Source organism: Callospermophilus lateralis, chromosome 18 (assembly GCF_048772815.1).
Source record: "Callospermophilus lateralis isolate mCalLat2 chromosome 18, mCalLat2.hap1, whole genome shotgun sequence".
Taxonomy (NCBI): domain Eukaryota; kingdom Metazoa; phylum Chordata; class Mammalia; order Rodentia; family Sciuridae; genus Callospermophilus; species Callospermophilus lateralis.
In genome coordinates, this window is record NC_135322.1 from 61,086,375 (window position 1) to 61,108,688 (window position 22,314).

At 47.1% G+C, this 22,314-nt stretch overlaps 1 protein-coding gene and 1 long non-coding RNA gene across 9 annotated transcripts in view; one reads left to right on the plus strand and one right to left on the minus strand.

The window, feature by feature from the left end:
• Positions 1-22,314, plus strand: part of Hsd17b2 (hydroxysteroid 17-beta dehydrogenase 2) — a 72,214-nt gene that overhangs the window by 24,880 nt on the left and 25,020 nt on the right. For 2 of the 8 annotated variants that reach the window (XM_076838005.2, XM_076838000.2), the window contains exons 2-3: positions 16,001-16,213; positions 21,235-21,420. In XM_076838005.2, coding sequence (XP_076694120.1) covers positions 16,144-16,213; positions 21,235-21,420 — 256 coding nt within the window. In that variant the 5' untranslated portion in view covers positions 16,001-16,143. Of the gene's footprint in view, positions 1-14,520; positions 14,579-14,809; positions 14,827-16,000; positions 16,214-17,937; positions 21,421-22,314 lie in introns of those variants that run through there. The other 6 variants (XM_076838006.2, XM_076838007.2, XM_076838002.2 and 3 more) reach the window with 6 other exon arrangements.
• LOC143383441 (uncharacterized) lies at positions 10,977-16,822 on the minus strand. The gene is made up of 3 exons (XR_013089148.2): positions 16,678-16,822; positions 15,474-15,626; positions 10,977-13,155 (listed from the first exon to the last, which is right to left on the minus strand). It is a non-coding gene; the product is annotated as an uncharacterized LOC143383441 (long non-coding RNA).

The window sequence follows — 22,314 nt, forward strand, 5'->3', positions numbered from 1 at the left end:
TTTTACATCACATGAGGAAGTTCTAACATGGATGCATAACCGTAGGTAGAAGTTTGTTATTTTTGATTTAACTCAACAGTTGTGAGTTGAGTGGCTGATAATCAGGGACTCAGATGGTGCCATACCCAGGAGGTGGAGATATCATGTGCTTGAGCCCCATGTGACAACCCATGGCCCTCCCAGCCTGTTTGACAGTTCCCAAGCTCACCTTTGCAGGCCACCTCTGGCTCTGATTGGTCCTGAAGGTGAACTCTCGTGTCCTCTCCCGTTATCACCCCAAACATGCCAGAGCCCGTCCCTTAATTACTCACCCTCAACCTGCACATTTAAAAGGAGATAAAGAAAAGCTGCATTAGATCAGACGGGGGTGACTGACTGGAGAATTCAGGGCTCCTCTTGCATATCAGGAATTTTAAAATTAGACTGCCTGTTCCTTTCTTATCTTCCTTTTTATTGGGATGTACTTAACATATGAAACTCACCCTTCACAGAGTACAGTTCAGTAATTTTTAAAGAATAGAATCACAAGTTACACATCCATAACTACCAACTACAGCTTTTATCAAAAGAAACCCGTAAACAGCCTGTATTATTTCCATTTATTATTTTAATTTTAACTTTATTTTTTGCAGTACTGGGGATTGATTCCAGAAGTGCTCTACCACTGAGCTCATCACAGTCCCTTTTTATTAAAACTTAGGATCCTTCTGTCTCAGCCTCTCAGGTAGCTGGGATTACAGGAGAGAGCCCTGTACCTGGCACAGCCTGCCCTATTCTTAAAATGCCACCTAGCCGTTTCTACCAACTCACCTTCTCTACTCCTGGTGGGTTGCCTTCTATCCCTGCCCATCCCACTTAATCTCTTTGGGGGTGTCATTCTCTCTCTCTCTCTCTCTCTCTCTCTCTCTCTCTATATATATATATATATATATATATATATATATGTGTGTGTGTGTGTGTGTGCGTGTGTGTGTGTGTGTGTGTGTGTGTGTATAACCATAGGTAGGTAGAAGTTTGTTATTTTTTATTTAACTCAGCAGTTGTTGCTGATAATCAGGGACTCAGATGGCGCTGTACCCAGGAGGTGGAGATATCGTGTGCTAGAGCCCCATGTGACAACCCACTGCCCTCCCAGCCTGCTTGACAGTTCCCAAGCTCATATATATATATATATATATATATAGAGAGAGAGAGAGAGAGAGAGAGAGAGAGAGAGAGAGAAAGAGGCAGAGATAGAGAGTGCTCACAAGTCATAACTTAAAATTTTCAGATAGTCACATTTTAAAAAGTAGAAAGAGAAATAGGTGAAAATAATTTTAGCAACACCTTTTATTTAAAGCAGCGTGTCAGTGTATCGTCTCCACATGCCGTCGATATGCGCACTGTGAACGAGCTGTTTTGCTGAGCGGTTGCTGTTGCGAGGTGTTCCCTCCGGAGGGTCTTCTGTGGCCAGCTCCACCCAGTCATTCCTCCCAGGGCTCAGTTTGGCTCCTCTTGGGGGCACTTGTCACAGGCAGAGTTCGTTCACTGTTCCTGTTGTGTGTGTGGCGTCTGCGTCCAGCACTGGACGGGAAGCTTTGTGAGGACAATGCAGTGGATGGAACTGTGTGTCCCCCCCCCCCCGCCCCATTCAGAGGTGGAAGCCCAAGCCTCTCGTGTGATGGCCTTAGGAGACGAGCCTCTTGGGAGGTGATTCATGATAGGGTTACTGCTCTGATGAGGAGACAGACACACGAAGCACACTCGCTCTTCCTATCCCTCTCGCTGCCATGGGAGGACACAGGGAGGAGGTGGCCATCTGCAGGCCGAGAGCCCTTACCAGAACGTGGCCATGCTGGCACCTGGTCTCAGACTTTGGCTTAGGACTGTGGGAGAATGGACTTGGGTGTTTAAGCCACCTGTTTGTTCTATGATAGTTTTACAATCTCAGGCTGAGCTGAAGAGTAAGCAGGTGACACCTTCCTCCTCATGAGTGATCCCAGTGCCAAGCACCGGAGGGCACATTTGATAAATGAATAAACGAATTCTTACAAGTAGAGAGTAGTAAGGTGCAGCAATAACCTCTTAGAAAACTCACCCAGAATATTATCCACTAGGAGACTTCCTTTTCAGGGATTTTCAGAAAACTTGGAGGTTGTTGTCCTGGGAATAGGAGGGAAACTTAATTGCTCATAACTCACAAACACCAAAACTTGGTTCCCTTGTCTGAACTGGGGATCAACCCTGCGAGCTGTAAATAGAGGGCACCTAGTGTGTGCGAGGCAGTGGGTGCTGGAGATTGAGCTGCAGGGCAAAGTTCTTGGGCTCATGGAGCTTGGCGTCTACTGCAGAGGCAAACATATAAAAATTAATGGACCAACATTTAATATAACATCAGGTGGTGGTAGAAATGATGAAGGAAATGCCGAGGCATCTTGGGGCTTGGTCATCAGCACAGTGCTTCAAATACAGTGAGTGCTCAGTAAATAGTGGCCTTTGATATTTTTATTTAAGTTATGATTCACTCCACCGTGTCTAAACTGATCCTTTCAAAACCCAAGTCAGTTCAGGTCCCTCCTTTGTTGGACACTTTCTGATGGCATTTCAATTCATTTTACAATGAAACCCACAGTCTTGGGCAAGACATGAATCAGGGCTTCTCAACCTGGGTGCTGTTAACTCTTGAGGTCAGATGGTTCTTTGTGGCAGGGATGGTCCCATGCACTGTGCAATGTTCAGCAGCGTCCCTGACACTAGAAGCCAGTAGCATGTCCCAGTTGTGATAACCAAATTTGCTAGACATTGTCAGATGTCACCTGGGATGGGGCATGGGGGTAATTGTCTAAGGAGAGAGCCACTGATCTAAAAGACCCACATTAACTAATCTTGAGCTCCTGCTCAGATTTACCTCCCTCTATTCTCTCCCTCACTCTGCTCTGGCGAAAATGACCTTTTTGGCTTCCTCTGATTAATTATGTTCCTGTCTGAGGGCCTTTGCACCTGCTTTGCACTGTGCCTGGTAGGCTTTTCCCTGGAATAACTGTTCAACTGTGACGCTCTCAGAGGTATCCTCTCTGACCCCTACACAGAGTGTGATATGCAGGAAATGACAGCCACAGTCACTGTGCTGCTTCAGATGCTCCATCATCAAGAGACACCATATGCATTTGTTTGTTTTTAGGATTTACCCATCTTCCTCTACAACGCAGGCTCTGTGGAGTGGGGACTTGGATGGTTTTATGTTTTTCTATGCCCCCATGATCTAGAAAAGAACACAGCACATAATAGGTGCTTCATAAAATGACATTGGAAGAATGGGTTGTATAAATGACTAGAAGGGCAGGTGGGAACACATAGCATGGGTTATACAGGACTTGGGTGAGACGGTGAAGGAGCCAGCCAACTGGAACGAAAGTAAATTCTGAGGTTGGGGAATATGGAAAGCTTGATAGGATGTAGGCAAATTTCAGATGTAATTGAAACTTAGGCAGGGTACCTTGTCTACTACATATCAGGCAAGTGGGAGCCAGAGTAGGTTCATAAGTAGGAGAGAGATGTGATAAAAGTGAGAAGCCTAAAAACGATGCAGGGGAAGCCAGAAGCCAAGTAGAAAATTACTCCAATGTTTTGGGCGTGGGTAGAGAGAGCTGGTAAATAGATTCCTTCTCATTGGTGAGACATGCTGGGCCGAGGAGATGCCAAGAGGACCGTGCATTCATTCAACAATATCCATGGCCATGGGAGAATGAATTGCGGCACGAAGCCAAGGGTTTGCCATCCCTGGTGTGAGACATCAGGTCCAAGGCAGTGATTATTAGTGAGACAGAAAATGCAGACCTATGTAAATCATAGATCTTCTGGATTTATGAGCAGCATTTTAGTCAAATTCGGCAAGCAGCATTTTGTAACATTATACGTTAAAGGCAGCTGAGTAAGTTTTTGATCATGTGTTGGTAAGAATGGCACCCTGTCAGTCAGGAAGCAGGCTTCTTGTGTGAACGTCTCTCAGGGACAATAATAAGGCTGACCTTGGGAAATAAGACTCTAGATAAGAATAGCGGAGGGGAACTAAGCCACCTTGGGATAATGGGCCATATCTCTAAGTAGTTTTCCCTTCTGGTTATTTTAATCTTAAGTAAATTTACTCTTCCGAATAGTACTGTACTATTTTTATGCAGTTACTTAGCATGTTTTTTTTACAAGTGTTACTTTGCTTGTAACCTTTCTTGTAAATATATGGTTGGAACCTTTAAAAAAAATTCCACCAACCAAACCGCATGAAGACTTGGGAAAATGAACAAAAGAATCCAGCCACAAAGAGGGCTAATACATGCATCCATTTATTTAAAGCAAAAAATGGTCAAAACTGATTTATGCTTTTAGAAGTCAGGATAGGATCCTTGGGGGTTGGGGATGATGGGAAAGAGGCACGGGAAGATTTCTGGTGAGTCGGTTATGTTCTGTTTCTTGATCTAGGGGCTGGTTGCATGAGCAGGTTCACTCTGGATATTCAGTAATCTGTACACTTAGGTTTTGAGGGTACTTTTCTTTGTGTATATTTACTTTAGTGAAAAGTTTTTAAATAAAAAAAGGAAGTTTCTCAATAATGGTGGTTTCAATGTTACTGCCTAAAAGTCGCTATCAGGTGAATATACACTGGTTGTTGATTTGCAGAGGTTGACTATATTTAGATAGAGTATGGTGGGTAGGAAGAAAAAACTCGTGCTTTAGAATCTTGTGGAGGTGGATTCAAATAGAATTTCTTCTCTTGTTAGCTGGGTGACATTGGTAACTTTTTATATTCTTCCAGAAGCTTCATTTCCTTATCTGAAAAATGGGGAAAAGATAGGTGCTAACAGAAAAAAGCTCTAAATGGCTAAAGTTGAAAAAATTTGGGCACTAAAATAAAGTAGTATTGGATTTTCTCCCAAAGTATAAAATAAATATTCATGAATCCATACTGATATAAATAAGTGACTGACTGAATTAATAAGTGAGAACAAAAATCTTCTATGCAGAATTGCAGATAATTGATGTAGCTTCTCTGCCCTAAGGGAAATAAGGACCACTCAGTCCTGAAGTGTGTGCTGCACCCAGTGACCTCCTTTCCAAGGGTGTCAGGCAGCAGGTGGGAAAGAGTGAGGAGAAACCTGACACACATGGCTCCTTCAGGTGATTGAGCACAAGGAAAAGCCTGAGAAACTGTCACAGCTCAGAGGAGCCTAAGGAGTCCGGATGATTAAATATAAGGAGGGTCCTGGATGGGACACTGAGCTGAAAAAGGACATTAGGTAAAAAGTACTGAAATCTTAATAAAATGTGGAACTTAGTTAATGATACCGTGATGACATTAGTTGTAGTATGTAACACACTGTTGGAAGATATTAATAGGGGAAACCATAGGCCAAGAATATGAAAGCTCTCGAATACTACATTCCTGATTTTTCTGTAACTCTAAGATTGCTCTAAAAAAAGCACAGGGAAAGACCTATGTTACCTTTCGATCACAGGCATGAAATTTCACACTTAATCATCAGGCTCCCACACCCCCTGGGCTTAGTTCCTTTATTTGGGTGAATGTCCTCAGTGCCTGCCTTCCCTGCCATTTCTACATGTCTGTGTCACTCCACCTGGGTCCTAAGGTCAGTGTGGGTTTTCATGGTGATCGGATCCAAGCTGAATGCTGAATTAAAGTCATATCTGTACAGCTGGCTCTCTGAACTTGTAGGTTCATAGCTGTAGACTTGAGCTTTCGGAGGTCAAATATACTTGAAAAAAAATTACATGTGTACTGAACATGTGCAGACTTTTTTCTTCTGCTGTTTTACTGAACAACATAGTCTGACAATTTTCAAAGCCTTTGCATTGTATAAGGTTTTATAAGTCATCGAGAGATGATTCAAATATATGGGAGGATGTGTATTTGATATATGCAAATATAATGCCATTTTATATATGGACTTAAGCATCCACAGATTTTGGTATCAGCAAGGATACTGGAACCAGTCCCTCAATCCCAGAGACAACTGGATTCCAGTTTTCTTTACAAATATAAATTTGAGAAAAATTTAATAGGCTCATATGAAAAAAAATTGAATGGATGAATATTGTCATTAAAAAAGAAAGGATCTGGAAGAATAGATCTCGGATGCACCATTGGCCGTTCTAAAAGAGGCTTCAGAGGTGTAAAAACCAGATACAATGGGTAGACCTGGTTTGATCTTGAGTGTGATCAACTGTAAGAAAGTATGTTTGGAAAACATAACAAGAAGTTTTGAGTACATTTTGGGTGTGACATGATCTTAAAGAAGTGTTGATTTGACCAGGTTTGCAATGATACGACATTTTAGAATGGCCTCACCTATGAGTGGAATATATTAACAGGTTGACAGGTTTATAGGTAACACTTATGATCTTAAGTGTGGGATTTATTAAATTATGGCAACAGTCCAGAATAGGCAAAAAGGAAAGCCAACGCATGATTCTGGGAGTAGGAGGGGAGAGAGAAAGGATAGGTGGTGGGAGGGGGAGAAATGGGGATGATTAGAATCAGGTCATGCAGCCTGGGGTTGCAGCCTGGGGTTACAAGCTTGAATCTTTTTCTGCGGCTGTTGGAAAGCACTGAGGTTGTGAAGCAAAAGAAAAGTAGGCTCAGAGAGACCCTTGGGATACAGAGGGAGGCACAGAGGGTCACGAAGTTGGAAGGACATGTGCAGGTCAGAGGAGGGGCAAGACACAGCCCAGGAAGCCAACATTGGCAGGACAGCGACACTAAGCCAGGGGACATGTGGTATCCCTGGACTATGATATTTTTGTATAGCTGGCTAGTCATTTTGTCATTTGGCAAATACTCACTTGGCAACTACAGTGTGTCCGGCGCTGCTTCAACTGTAGGGGTCAGAACAGCAAACCATATAGCCCAGCAGGAGTTCATGCTGTTTCAGAGGTGATCGCGTTCCTCCTCTTCCCTGCCAAAATTCTTTTCCAGAGAACATTCCTTCGGGAGGGACTTTGATTCTTTATAAACTTTGATGATGGCCCGTAAATCCCAGAACTTTTCTATTTATACCATTCATCAATATTGTTAATTTTTTTCTAAAGTTGGCCTTCTCCCTGGATCAGGTTTTTAACTTTGGCACTATGGACCTTTGGGGCTGGATCGTTCTCTGTGGCGGAGTCTGCCCTGTGCCCCAAGGATGTTGAGAAATATCTCTCTGATATGTTTGTTAGGTTTTCATGACTGTGACCAAAACAGCTGACAAGAACAACCTAGAGGAAAAAGCATTTATTTTGGCTCACAGTTTCGGAGGTGTAGTCCATGGTGGGTCCACTCCATTGCTCGGGGCCCAGGGTGAGGCAGCACAAAATGATGGAAGGGTGTGGTGGAGGAGCCTGGCTCCATTCTTGGAGGCCAGGAAGCAGAGAGAGAGGAGGGGAAGGGGACTCAGGGCAGATGAACCCTTCCACGCCACACCCCCAGGGGCATACTTCCTCCAGCCATCCTGCTGCATCCCTCCTGCCTATAGTGACACACAGTCAGTCCATTCAAACTAGGACAGATGAGATTCGGTTACACTCTCACAATCCACTCATTTCACCTCTGAATATTCCTGAAGGACACAGGAACTTTGAGGGACACCTCATATCGAAACCAAAACACATGGCCTCCACCCACAACCCCAGTGTTGTTTAGGGGAATTAATAAATGTTCCCTGAGGAACAAAACCCCTACTGAGAATCAGCACCCTACATCAGTGTTCCTCAACCCTGGATGCACTCTGGAATCACCTGGAGAGACTTAGAAATGTCACCTATGAGTACTGGCCTCTTCCCAGACTAATTAAATGAGATTCTGGGATGGGTCTTGGGCTTTGGCATTTTTCAGTTTCTAGAGGGACTCAGGTTTGAGGACCTCTGTCCCTGGTGGTCAGTTCCTAAGTCAGGGACTGTCTTTAAGGGTGGCATTGCTAGGACCCAACCCAGTGACCCCTGAGTAAATGAATCAATGAATGAAGGGAGGTGAGAAGAGGCCAGAAGTATTGGGAGTGAGCAGTGGCCTTTGGGGTAAGCCAGCTCACCTGTTTGCTTATTGTCATAGATTTAAGCAGTTGGATGAGACTTTCCTGTTTTATTTCCTTTTGGGGAGGGCAGCTAATAAATTTAAGAAAAAATCTTCCCTGGATGTTCTGAGAGGAAACAGATGGGGGGTCTTGGCTGGTCCCTAACTGCTGCCAGCAGAGAGCTCTTCACCCTTGTCTGGATACTCAGTTCATTGTTTTCTAATGTCCTCTTGCCTGGCTGGGAACTCCTGAAATTCTGCATATCTCAGCTGACCACACCTCAGTCCCAGGGGCATGGACTTCAGGGATGTCAACATCGTGAGTCACATGTAGTTCTTCTTAACTGAGAGGCGGGGTGACACCCTGCTCTGTGTAGACCTCCACAGAGGCTATATGAAAATACACAAGTCATGATGTCCACATCTGGGAATGCCTGGCTCCAGTGTGGGCAATCTGGGGGCAGGTGAAATTGAGCTGAGCTGTTTTTTTTTTTCTTTTTTCTTTTTTGTCATAAGGTACAGAAAAGGAAATATGGAGATAGATGTCCAAATTTTAGGATTGGAATTTGTGGGTCCTGAATGGGTGTGTGGATTGGGAGAGAAGATGTTGGTTTTGGGTGACTGGAAGGAGGTGACATTGTGTAGAACAAGGAGTTTCAGAAGGTGAAGCATTGGGCATGAGCAGCAATGAATTGAACAGGTGAGAGTAGAGCAGGAGGTGGGTTTCAGGAGAGGTTGAAGTGTCTTGAGTATCCATTTCCATGAGTCAGCTTTCCATGACTATAACCAAATACCTGAGACAATCAGCTTATAAAGAGGAGTGGATCTGGCTCAGTTTTGGAGGATTCAGCCCATGACTGGCCCCATTGCTTTGTGCCTCTGGCAGGACATCATGACACGAGTTCATGGCAGAGCAAACTGTTCACTTCATGGATGGGAATGAGAGGGGCAGAGGAAGGGGTAGGATCCTACGATCCCCTTTGATGACCAGAAGCCCTCTCCTGAGGCCTTGCCTCTTAAAGTTCTCCCTTTCTCCTGAGAGCACTATGGACTGGGGCTAAGCCTTTGTCACATGGGCTTTTGGGGACATTCTAGATCCAAACCGTAGCACCACCATTTGCTCAAATCCAGCTGGCCCACTTTGGCTGCTTATTTTTTGGCAAGGCTTAGAGGCATTTCTTCACACACCACTGAGCACAAACCCATTGCAGTTCCCCTGCTGGGAGAGCGGTGGTAGGGGGTCTGTGTGGTCGCAGTGGTGCCCAGCGTCCACCCACTGTGAAGGGAGCGACCATCACTGGTCCCTAGTTTGCTCATGCCTCCCCTTACCCACCTGGAGCTCACAGAGATGACGAATCCCAGCAGTAAAAGAACAACTTCAGAAAGAGTGCCTCTGGGTTTGAGGCTGACCCTGGGTATCCCCTGGGTAGCCTTGAACAAGGATTCTCTCTGCGTCTCAGTTGCCCGTGTTAACAGAGGGACAGATTATGGGGCAGTCGCTCCCGGAGGTTATGTTCCATGGAAAATATACTCGTTTCCATTAGAAATGGGACGTGAAGGAGCAAGCTATTTTCCAGGGTCTCTCCACCCAGCAGAAGGAATCTCTTAGGAGTGCTTCCAACAAGGGAGGTGGGGTGACAACCGTTTATTCTTCCTAATTTAGAAGTTGAGCCCTTTGGGGCCTCAGGGAAGTCTAAAGTGCACTAGTTTTGTTTTATTTACCTGCCAGCTTATCGTACCTTAGCCATTTTATGGTACCCAGACAATGTCAACATGAGGTGGTAATAGATGGATTGCCCAAGCCTTATCCCAAGGGAGGGGAAAGGCCTTTCTCTACGAGTCTCCCACAGGCTTCCAACCAGATAAACAACTCTTGGTCCAAGTGAACTTTGTAAGTGGGACAATGTATGTCACAGCCTCAGCTCAGGGCCCCAGGCAGGGCAGGTCACGTGGGGAGCCTTGTTCCCATCTGAGGGGGTGCCACTGGGGCTCGGAGCCTCAGCTCGTGAGTCCCCGGTGGCATGGGCCTGCTTGATCAAGAGAAGCCGTTGTTTTGGATTTTGCGGGTGAAAATTCTCCTGCTTTTGAGTCTTGGTTCAAATTTTTACAAAGCAACCTTGTGTGGGCCAAATGGAACACATATTCAGACCATGTCCTCTTCCCGAAACACAGTAGGTCTTCAATTTCTGGCTGTCCCCTGCTAGAAGTGGACTTCACTATGAGAAGGAGCCTCTGAAGCAGCAGGCCCCTGAGGGGCTCTGCGTGGGGCTGCTGTGGGTTGGAGACGTCACTGGCACAGGAGGGGCTCAAAGGAACTCTGGGACAGAGCCGTGTCCTTGGCTGATTGGTTGCTGTGGTTCTGATAGCTGAGACAATCTTCTGCAGGGAGAATCACACTGAAACCCTTTTTGTTCTAGAAACTAGAAGTAGCCAATGAAAGCGCTGCATGGGTTAAAGAAAAAAATTTACTCTTCAGTGAATAAACACCAAGTTTGCAATTGCTGTGTGCTGGGCATTATTCTAATCATCTTAATATATTGAATCATTTAATCCTAACAACTTTCTGAGCAGGTCCTCAGCAGGTCCTTTGCAGCACTCATCTTACAGATGAGAAAACAAATGCACAGAGAGGCCCCGTGACTTGCTGAAGGCACACAGCTGGTAAGTGGCAGAATTATTTGAACCCAAGTCTGCTGGCTCTAGAATGTGGGCTTTCACCATTTCTTCCAGGCCACATTTTATTTTTTTTTTATTTTTATTTTTATTTTTTTTATTTTTTATTTTATTTTTTTTTATTGGTTATTCAAAACATTACAAAGATTTCAGAATCACATCGGTTACACATCCACATTTTTACATAATACCATAATAGTAACTGTTGTATTCTGCTACCTTTCCTATCCTCTACTATCCCCCCTCCCCTCCCCTCCCATCTTCTCTCTCTACCCCATCTACTGTAATTCATTTCCAGGCCACATTTTAATACAGAAATTTTTATCTAGCAATAAAAAATTAGGATTCTGAAGACTATGTAAAATATGTAAAACTGCTTTATATAGTATTAATTTAAAAAGTAGCTGGCAAATTTTATGTGTGCTATAATCCTGTTAAAGAACTACCTTTTTCGGGGGAAAAAGACCAGAAAAAAAAAGGAGAAAATTATGAAAACTATGCAAGATTGTTGAGGACATGGACAATGCCTCTTCCATTGGTCTTGTTGACCACGAGGTTTCATTACTTATACGACGCGTCAGAGACTAGATACCTTTCACGGATCTTTAATTCCTCTCCCTTCTTCTTTCTCTCTGGAAGGGCCCTCACTTTTGTCAATGAGCCCTCACGTCCCTTCACCCATCCCTCTCGGTAGGTAGGGTGCGTGTGGCCTGAAGAAGTCCCCAACCTGCGTTATTCACAGCCTGCCCCCTGGAAGACCTGACGGAGGAGTTCCCCAGCCCACACAGAGCACCCCGGTGGCAGGAGCACAAACACACTTAGACACTGTACAATTGTGAACGCTTCCATATTCAAGATGATTCACAATGTTTCCATTTTGCACATCAATCAAGACTTTATCAATACTTTAAAGATCAAGTGCGATTTCGGATTTACTCCAGTAGTGCACAGACCAGACTCTAGGCTCATTGCTTGCTCTAAGTTGATGGGTCTCCAGCCCGCTAGAGAGAGAATGGCCTCAAAGGGCACAGCGAAAACCAGCCTCAGCGGTTTTCTGCCCTCTCTTAGGAGAGGCATCTGACTCCACAAACATTAGTTGATTTGTTGAGCGCTTTATGCATCAGGAACTCTCAGCCTGGTGAAAAAGGACCTTCTTTGTTCTGAGGCACTCACCTTCCAGAGACCTCTAAAATGCTCATCCATTCAACACATGCTCTTATTGACCACCTACTGGGTCGTGAAGGATTTTAATATTCTCTCCCCCGGGGTGTTCTGACCCTAAGCCATGTCTGGGTCTAGACTGCCTCTGCTGTGTCCTGGCCAAGAGATGGAACATTCTGTGCCTCCGTTTCCTCCTCTGGTCATGATAGCATTTCTTGCCCCGAGGTGGCTGGAGCGTTCAGGGAGTGGGCCTCTGCCAGGCTGGCCGGCGTGCAGGAAATGTGTCAACCCCTCTAGGAATGACTGTGCAGCTCCTGGGGCATCCTCTGCCCTCTCACACGGGCATCTCTGCCCTCAGGATTTCCAGAGCACATAAAGCTTATCTCAGTGGAGAGGGGCTCTTGGCCACCGACTTTCCCAAGGTCCCCTGATACCCGCACAGCTTCAGGGTCGCCCCCCTCAGCACAGCCTGATCTCCCACCCTGCACATCAGAAGTGACTTGGGGTTGGAGTCAGCAGGCTGGTCCCTGCTACTGCCGACATGCCAGGCCTTGTGTGAAACCCTCTGTCTCTGTGACCTCCTCAGTTGACCTAGGTGGGAGTGGGGAATGCTGTTAGGACCCCACTTTCCCACAGGAGGGGGAGGCTCCACAAGGTGCCATGTTGTCTCCCAAGGTGCAGAGGCAGCCAGGCAGTCTGATTTTTAACCAGGACGCTCAGCAGACCATCATGGGGGAAAACTCTCCATTTCCTAACATTGTCTATTCAAAGTCCTGAAAACCAGGAAGGATGACAGTTTTTCAAAAACAGACCTATAGAGTGATCACTCCAGAGATGCTGTTAGGCACTTCACAGATATTAACGATACAGGTTCTATTATTAAACCTGTTTTGCGAATAAGGAAACTCAGGCAGAAAGGTAGGACGGACAGCATCAGCAGGGATGTGGAGTCGGTTTGCACCCACACAGTTGAGCACAAGCAGATGGTCTCTTGTAAACTCCGGGTCCATTCATTCTCCTCCAGATCAAAACAAATCATGGGTAGTTAGGAGAAGCTTTATGCCTGAGGATTACTGCAGGAGCCTGTGGGACTGGCCAGGCTGGGACCCTGTGATCTGCAAAACATCTCAAGGATCAGGCAAAAAGAGTCTGGTTTCATAGGGAGGAATAAACAAGTCCAGAAGGAACTGGGCGCTGGGAGTCCAGATAACTGGAGCTGCAGGATCAGGAGGGGCTGTGGAAAGGGGGTGGCCTTCTGGTTCAGGCTGAAGGTGGGCCAGGACCTGGAGGGGAGGAGAGAATCCTTAGGTTAACAGATATTTAGCTGCAGTTGATCAGTGGGAACGAGCAGCTCAGCTAATCTCTTACTACGTGACAGATGAGGAGTCTGGCAGCTCTGGTCTAGAACAAGGGCACTCTGAGTCTTATCTAAATCCCGCAGGGAGAGGAGAGCCCTTCATGTGAGCCCTTCCCAGAACTCGGGGGTGGAGGATTTCTTAACCCTCACTGTTCTCGGGGATCAAAGGACTTGAGTCGCGTTTGTTGTGATTCTGCTCGGTTTGCGGTTTGCGTCTAGCACCTGCTCTGTGCCAGGCTCGCCCTGGGAACTTTCCTAAGACCTCAGACTCATGAAGATGGTCAAAGGCACTGCCTTGGACACCACCTGCCAAGTCACTCTACACTCAGAAAAAAGTGTAGAGTGGGGTCAAGGTGAAAACAGCTGTTCCTTGCTCTTGTCCCTGCCACCTGGCTTCTTGCTTCCAGGTTCCTCTGTGTGACACAGCCTGTGTCACTCCTTTTTTTCCATCGTGAATAAACCATCGTAGGCAAAGACCAAGTTCTGTTGATCCGTCCCGGGTGACAGGCGTGGCTTACTTCCCTCTTCTGGGCTCTTGTGAAGAGCGTAGCCATGGGCACTGTGTACCTCTTGTGCTTCTCTCGGGTGTACCCTAGGAGTGGATCGCTGGGTCACCTGGGGCTCTGTGTTTAGCTTTCTGAGGAAATGCCAAGAGGCAAGTGTTAGAGTCTATAATAAGGAAAAAAGGTGGGGTTTAGGAAAGATACTGAAACTAATTTGAGAAAGAAGTGGGGGTTATAATCAGGATGTGGGGTGTCTCTAAGCCTGCATGTGATGGAGGTCACCTGAGGTTCACCCCAAGCTGGGTGCTGTCTTGAGCCAGAAGTCTACTGTCCTACTTCTGTGGATACCATGGGACGTGAGACTCTATTTGTGGCTTTGCCTGTTACCATGCTTCAGAAAAATGCAGCAATGTCTCCGGTGCGTGCACGGCTTGTGAGACTCCTGTCCTCCTGGGCAGCCTTAGGCCGCTGGTGCTGCTGTAACAGGACACCACCGGCTGGGTAATTTCTAAAGAACAGGAGTTTATTTCTCACAGTCTTGGAGGCTGGGAGTCCAAGGTCACGGTACTGGCATCTGGGGTTGAGAGGAGTCTTCTTGCTGCTTCCTCACATGGCAGAAGGCAGGATGCACTCTCTCCTCAAGGCCTGTGATTTGGGGACCTATTCCCATTCATGAGAGGAGGTGCCCTTGTGGCCTAGTTAAGGTTTCACCTCTTACCACCATTACATAGACCTGAATCTTAGCAGGAGCACATTCAAATCACAGTTCCACAGTGCTGAGTGGGGAAAGCTGGTCGCCCTGGCTGGGTCAGCCCTCATCCAGTGGTGGAGTCACACAGGACACTGGTGAGCCCGAGGATCCCTGTGGGGGAGGGGCAGCTCTGGCATTGTGGGCGGGGGCACACAAGGAAAGGCACTGACCGCACCTGCAAGTGGGGCACAAAGGCCAGATGAGAAGAAGAAAGTGCAGAGTTCATGCTTCTCTTCAAAGTTAGCAGCAGATGACAGAAGCTGGGCCTGGGTGCAAGTGGACAGTTGGTGTACCTTTGTGGTTGGCAGCCTGAACGGGTGGAGGAGCCTGTCTGCGTGCAGAGGTCAGTAGGTGCTGCAGAGAGCTGGGCCTCGGCCAGCGTCTCTGTAATGCAGAACTGTTCTCTTGGTGCAGAGGGAACATGCTAGTTAGTGTCCCGAGATCACACACCACCTTGAGGGGAACCAGGAGCCTCCATATGTCCAGCTGTGCCAATGATGCAGCAGAGGGTAGGGTGGGAAGCAGAACAGAGTGGCAGTGGCAACGAACACCTGGCTTCCCCAGAGAAGCGTGGACTGGCTGCAATCCTGGCTCTAAGCTACCTTCAGGTCAATTCATATCCTTTCGGGCCACAGGTATGGGGAGGATACCTGACCACAGTCCCCAAGTACTGACAAGAGGGACCCCTCAAGGCTTGCAGGAAAGGTCACATGACATAGCCGATGTAAACGTTTTTCTCACTGTTGCAACTGTAGAGACAAACTAATTGTTACATGTTTGTTATTTTGGGATAACTAATTGTTACCCTTTTCTTATGCTCAGGGATTTCATGTCCACACTCTCTTCAACTTTAGAATTTTAGGTATCTGTACTTGTACTTGTGGGTGGGAGACATTTTTCCTAGGGTCCACAATATCATCCAAGTGGGACTGGGTGAACCGCCATCTCGGCTTCTGAAAGAACTGACACATCTTCCCCTTATTATGTTACCTTGTGTCCTCACAGAACAGTGTGCTTATGGCCCTCTGTCCGGGCTGCTCTCTCTCTCAGGCAGTGTCTGCAGATGCTAGGCAGGCTGGCCTCTCTTTCACGCCCTCCTCTGTCCTTGCAGGGCTGGCCAGCCTCCATTCTTATCAGCATGACCTTTGGAAAAAGGAATTACACAAGAAAAATCAGAACTTAGAGCAAAAATAGAAAATATTACAACATGCTGCTGGTTTTCTCTGTACTCTCTTCTTTGGCCACAGCCAATCCGGCACCACTGTCTCCCCAGTCTTGCTCATTGTCCCTATGTCCATCTTCTCCTTCCACACCCAAGTCTATACCTCCCTTTCATTATTTGGGGAAGTTGTCTGCCTTGACTTTTCCACCCATTTCCCTGCTTAGCAAACTTCCCAGGACATCCCCTCTTCAGAGAACCTGGCTGTCCCTGAACAGCACGTGAGGCTTTCCCTGTTCCGTCATCTCTCCTGCTGCTTTGGTTTGTGCTCATGCTGTCTTGCTTTGGCCCTTTGCAGGTGGTGACTCTGGGTTCGGCCATGGTTTGGCTAAGCATCTGGACAAGCTGGGCTTCACGGTATTTGCCGGGGTTTTGGATGAAAAGGGCTCAGGAGCAGAGGAATTGCGAAGATCCTGCTCCAAGCACCTCTCGGTGCTGCAGATGGATGTCACCGACCCGCAGCAGATCAAAGATGCTCACAGCAAAGTCGTAGAAAAGGTGCAGGACAAAGGTATTGCTAAACTACCTGAGCCCTGGGTTGCCCGTGCCTGCCTTACCAACACCCAGCTCTCTTTCTGGCCTCCGATGAGCATATCACATCCTGTGTCCCAAGCTGCCAGCTAACAGCACCTGAGAACATCTGCACTGAGCCCTGTCGCATGATGTGGCCAATGTAGACACCCGGATATTAGGAATGACTCAGATACAGGTCCTGTTCTGGGGCACTTGCAGAAGTCTCTGCCCCTCTCCCTCTGAGTTCCTCTCGGTCACTCTCCGCTCCCCATCTCCTCCTCCAGCAGTGTTAAATGCACCAGGCTCCCCAGCTTGGCAGAAGACACGGCACGGTCATAGGCCTCTGTTACCCTCTGCTCTTTCTTTTCTCTCTCTTCATGGCAAGCTCTCTGCAGCCCATCACCCTTGCTTTTTACTTCATGCCCAAGTGATAGTGGACTCTTGCATGCCTCTCTAACTGACCTGGCCAAGGTCATCGGTGTTGATCTGAAGTCCAACATCTGAACTCCTCTCTGGCATGCTTTCCTCTTCGACTCGCAGCTCTCTAATCACCCTTTCTGCTTCTCCTGGAAGAGCTTCTTTCTCTTCTCCCCAGCAAATGCGAGTGCTTCCGAGGCTCCACCCCGAACTTCCTACTCACACTGTGACCATCTGTGGGGGGTTGGAACTACCAGTCTCGGGTCCAGGATGGAACACATAACTCACAGGACCTGCTGCAAAATGAAAATGAGGGGCCCTTGTTTAAGAAATGGTTGAGAATTTAAGACAGTGACAGCAGAGAATTAACCAAGGGTGGGCCCCTTCCGAACTCCCATGCCCTATGACATCACAGATCCCACAGTCCTGGGGTCTGCCCTGCCTGGATTCTCCCACCCTGAAATCTAGTCAAATCATCAGTGTCCTTTGGGGAGCGCCTCAGCTGTCAGTGGTTTTAAGGGTCCCTGGGTGATGCCAGAGTTTGGTGAGGGTGGAGAAACACTGATTTATGCCACTGGCTTCCAGAGCTGTGTGGACAACCGGGCTCTTTTTCTCCACATCCAGATCTTTTTCCCTTGGTGCCAGTCTGCAAATCAACGTGCCGTCCCACGTTTCGCAGCTCAGATGCTGGTACTGCCTCCTAATCAATCACTGAAGCCAGCAATCCAGGGGTCACTGTGACCCTCAGCTTTCCCTTGATCTTGCATCTTGTTGACTCCTTATCAGTTCCGCCTCCTAGACACTTATCGTCCAGCTGCTTCCCACCAGCTCCTAGAAGTGGTAGCTTATTGCAGGCCCCCACCATCTCCGCCTGAGTCCCCAGTGACCTCCCTGCAACCCGTCTTCCCTTCCCCACCACTTTCCAAAGGGAGAGTAATCTTTACCACATGTGTGATCCTAAAAACCCTTTGACATAAAGAGCCTCTGCGGGCTCAGTTCCTGCCACGAGCCAGGACTGGGGATGGACATTTGCCTTCTCAGTGGTTCACTGGCTGCTTCAGTGGCTTCCTATCTGTCACCAAACAGAACTGAAACACCATCATCAGGATTAAAAGGACTTTCAGGATAAGGGCCCCTGCCAGATCCTTAATCTGCAATACCTGCTTGTCTATGTAATAAATTCTGAAGGGTTTCCAGAACAGGATGTATAATTCCCACCTCTGCACACCCAGCTTCCTCCTGCTTGACTTGGCCCCTCACCTCCACTCCCTTTCCCTAAGACCGTTCATTGCCTTTGTTCAACAGTGTCTTCGTGGTCGACTCTGCTCTTGTAGGAGAGTGCACACGTGACATCTCTTGCATGACCTTCCTGGTAACTCAACTGTCATTATTTGCTTCTTCTTCCAGACACTTCTTCATTATATCTTGCTTACACCTCTTGTACTGCACTATTGTAAGTATCTGCCCATCTCCCACTCCCCACCACTGTGTTCCTGGAGCACAAGAACCACATATGTGCCAGGATTCTTTCTGTTACAAGTGACGTAACCTAATTCAAAATTGCTAAAGCAAAAAGAAAGATGGATGGAGTTGTAAGATGTATTTGTTGCTTATATAATTGAAAAGCCTTGTTGATTTCAGGCATGGCTGGATCCAATATCCATTTCTTAGTTCTGCTCTCTCCTATGTTGGCTCTAGTGGGAGGCTTCCCATGGAGGCCTCTGGCACTTCCAGTTTACAACCCCTTTTCAGCAAGTATTCCTAGAATAAAGAGATAATGGTGACTGCCTTGGTTTGTACTCAAGGGATTAACTAGTATGCAGAGAACACTTAGAAGGGTCCCTGGCACAAGGCACAGGCTTAGTAAAAAGCTTGTATTTCCACTCACTCAACATTTGGAGCAGTAAATCCTAAGTAAATATCTAAAACCTGAAATGAAAAGAGAAAAACTAAGTTGTTGGTCACTAGGGATCCCTTTTCAGCAGTCCTTTTATCAGAGAGGCAGGGTTCTTGGCCTGGAGTCTTGCTGTGGCATGGGTTGGGCTCATCCCTCTCATGAGTCTGGTTCCATGGCTTCTTATTCAAGGTCAAGTTCAATTCAGAACCTTTTTGTGAGGTCCAGAAGGACAGTGCTGAGCACCTGGAGAATGGAAATCCCAGTGTCTAGACAGGAAGGGGACTGGCTTCCCTGGTGTGAACACCGGCTATTTTGTGGCCAGCATCCCTACTCTGGAACAGGATGGCCAGGACACCTTCTACTTGCTCTTTTTGGGGTCTCTCTAACTTCCATATCCCAAGTCAAAGAGGAACTGGAGCAGAGGCACAGAGCTTTACCATGACCAGGGAGTTTATTTGTCAAAGAACCACTGGGGACCTGGAGACAGACCAGTAGGTGCTGTATTCCTACAAAGCATGTTATTGACTCAGTGTTAACAGACTGCTAATTATTAACTAATATTAATTATGGTTAAGCTGTTATTAAGCTCCACAGGTATAGTGGGCTTAGTGGCCAGCTTAGAATTCTAGAGCAGTTAACAGGTACCAAAACTCAGGTAGATAGAAGAAAAAGTTCTGGTGCTGCTGTATATGTTATCCCTAAACCCCTGGCAATTGCAAATCTGTTCTCCACCTCTTTAACTTCATTATTTAAAGAAGGTTATCTAGGTCTGACACCCGTTCTTGTGTGGCCTATGAGCTAAGAATGGCTTCTATATTTTTAAGCAATTAAAAGAAATCAGAAGAAGACACATGGAAATTATATATTATTTAATGTCAATGACCATATGCAAACTCTCACCAGAGCAGAGCCACTCTGGATCACGTGGCCTGTGGCTGCCCTTGCCCCTGTTGTAACAGCAGAGTTAGGGCAGCAGCACCTGCAAAGATGAAATGTTTACTTTCCCAGCGTCTATTCTAGGACATTATCAAGCTCTGGCCAGAGGTGTGCATCTGGCTGGGTAGGCTGAAACCAGCACTTGCTACGAAGGTGACATCCTCCCACTTGTCACCTAATAGCTGTTGAGCTCTTCCTATGTGCCAGGCACCCTCTCACTTAATACTCACCATCACCATTGTGTGCAAATTCAGGTAAAACTGGTGTGCAAGAAATGCGATTTTATTTTCTATAACTCAATTTATGCTTAGAGCCATCTTTCTGCCATGTGGCAAAAACAATATGGGCCCCTTTGAACTAGGTCTCATTCTCCTGGGGTAATGTTGAAATGACTGGGGTTTTCAATGGTCAGTGCTTTATTCTGGTCCCTGCTGAGAGGTCCCTGCTACACGTAATCCTCATGCAGTTTGGCTGGCACCACCTCCTTGTTGCCATCAGACAGGCACCATTAGGGCCGGTGCTGTCCTTCCTAGCCTAAGACCTGTTTGCCTCCTCATCATGGGTCCTCACCCCCTGGTGTTCCTCAGGATCAGGGAGGGCAAGTTGTATCACAGATGCTGAGCTCAGCAACACTTCCTGATCCAATGTTTCTGATCCAGCGGGTCAGAGTGAAGTTCAAAAGTTTGCATTTCTAACAAGTTCTCAGTTGATGTTGCTGGGTGGGGACCACACCTTGGGGACATCTCCCACCATGCTCTAGGAACTCACAGTCTGCTCAGGTCTATCAGATCTTAGCATTTCTACTTCTCCCAGATCTTTACCTCTGTTCCTGTTCCCCTCAACCTCTCCGAAAAAACCAAAAGAAAAGAAAAAAACCCCAAAGAACCCCACTAGTGTTGTTATATTTCCTCTTTCCTGTCATTTAGAGAATAGTTCCCAAGCTTCCTTGAACCTTGGGGAATTTTAGAAACCACTCACGCCTGGGTTCTGAGTCTTTCCCACCCCAGAGTTTCTGATCAACTGGGCTGGGACGAGTCCTGAGCACTGGGATTTCCCAAAGCTCCACACAGGATTCCAATGTGCAGTGAGGGTTGAAAACCACTGTTTGTGCAGTGGTTGTCCATGGGTGGTCTGGACTTGCAGCACCAGGGAACATGTTAGAGACACAGATTCTCAGGCCCTGCCCCAAACACCCTGGCTCAGAGTCTCTGAAGGCGGAGCCAGCAGTCTGTGGGAACATTCCTGATGGTTCTGATACACGTCTGGGGGTTCAGGCTGGTGCAGAGTATAGGGCTCAAAACCCTAAAAGCAACCCATAATTATCCCAGGTCTTTGTTCTTCCCGTCTAGTTTTTTCTGTTTCCCTGAACTAGGGAATCGTTACCAGATCAAGGATGAGAGAAGACAGGCTCTAGTTTCATCCTACATTGTTGCAAAGACATCCTACTGTCTTCACCCACTCCTTCCTGGGGGAAATGGAGGAAGCTCTTGAACTTCAAAGCCAGGCAAAGATATTCTTATCCGCTGCTTGTGCCCCTTCCCATATATGAAATATAGCCAGTTTCCTGGGTGCAGGCAAGGACTTTGAGGCAAAAGGAAAGACCCACAAAGCATCCCTCCCCTTTTTGATATTTCGCAGATTGATTCTGCACACAGCACCCCATGGTGGGTGGTTTTGGTTACTCGTGGAGACTGTTTGTCCTTTGACATGCGGGTCTCCAGAGCTCTCCTGTCCTGCCCCTCCTCACAGCTGCTCCTTTCTGCCCCCAGGACTGTGGGCCGTGATCAACAATGCTGGGATCCTTGGCTTCCCTATGGATGGGGAGCTCATTCCCATGTCCGACTACAAATCCTGCATGGCCGTGAACTTCTTCGGAGCTGTAGAAGTCACCAAGACGTTTTTGCCTCTTCTCAGGAAATCCAAGGGGAGGCTGGTGAATATCAGCAGCATGGGAGGTGAGTCAGCCTCGTCACCCATGGTCATGGATGCCTGTTGCAAGCAGGGCAGACACGGACAGGGCTGGGTCAGGATTAGTCAGTTTGAATATCCCCAGCTGATCTTAACAACAATGAGACCTTTCTCTCCTTTCAAATCCTTTCATGCACAAACTCTTATCCACTTTCTAATTCATCTATTCATTACTGGGGATTTTAGATTTCTTAAGTATCTTCATGCTGCAATAACCAAGGCTTTCCTGGATTGGGACAGGAAATCCCACATCACAGGTGACACCGGTGTGGCAGGAAGCCTGTGTCCAACCCTCTGTGCACTCAGCATGCTGCTGCTGCTCTCTGCAAGCTGGGAGTAAATCCTTCCCTCTGTTGGTCCTGTTGGTGCCCCTATGTTGCCCACCATTGTTAAACCCAGGATCATTGGTGTCATGCAGACAGGCACAGCTGGGTCAGGATGTGACATTTGATGACTTTCTCAGTCATTCAAAGGCTTCGTCGTCTCCCTTTCCATAAACAACACCCGTGCCTGGCATGTCATAGGCTTCCTTCTAGAACAGACATTTTCAAATGGTCCTTCAGATCCTTCCTTAGCTTTGGGGAGCGCTCACAAGCTCTCTCCAGTGACGGGGTGGGTGAGAGGGAAGTCACGGGGTTACGCTATGAACTCCAGAACCCTGCCTGCAACCCTACCTGCGTCCAACTTGTGTAATTTCTTTGTTTGGTTTGGGAGGAGTGGACCTGCGTTTTGCAATATGAACAAAGGTTCCAGACGAATTTCTTTTTTTGTAGGGCATTTGTATTTCTGAGACAACCATCGCTGTCCGTCACATTCTGCTTCCTGTCTCCTAACTCAGTCACTTCCTTGAATCTCACTGTGGTGTGTGTCTTTGTTCGGTG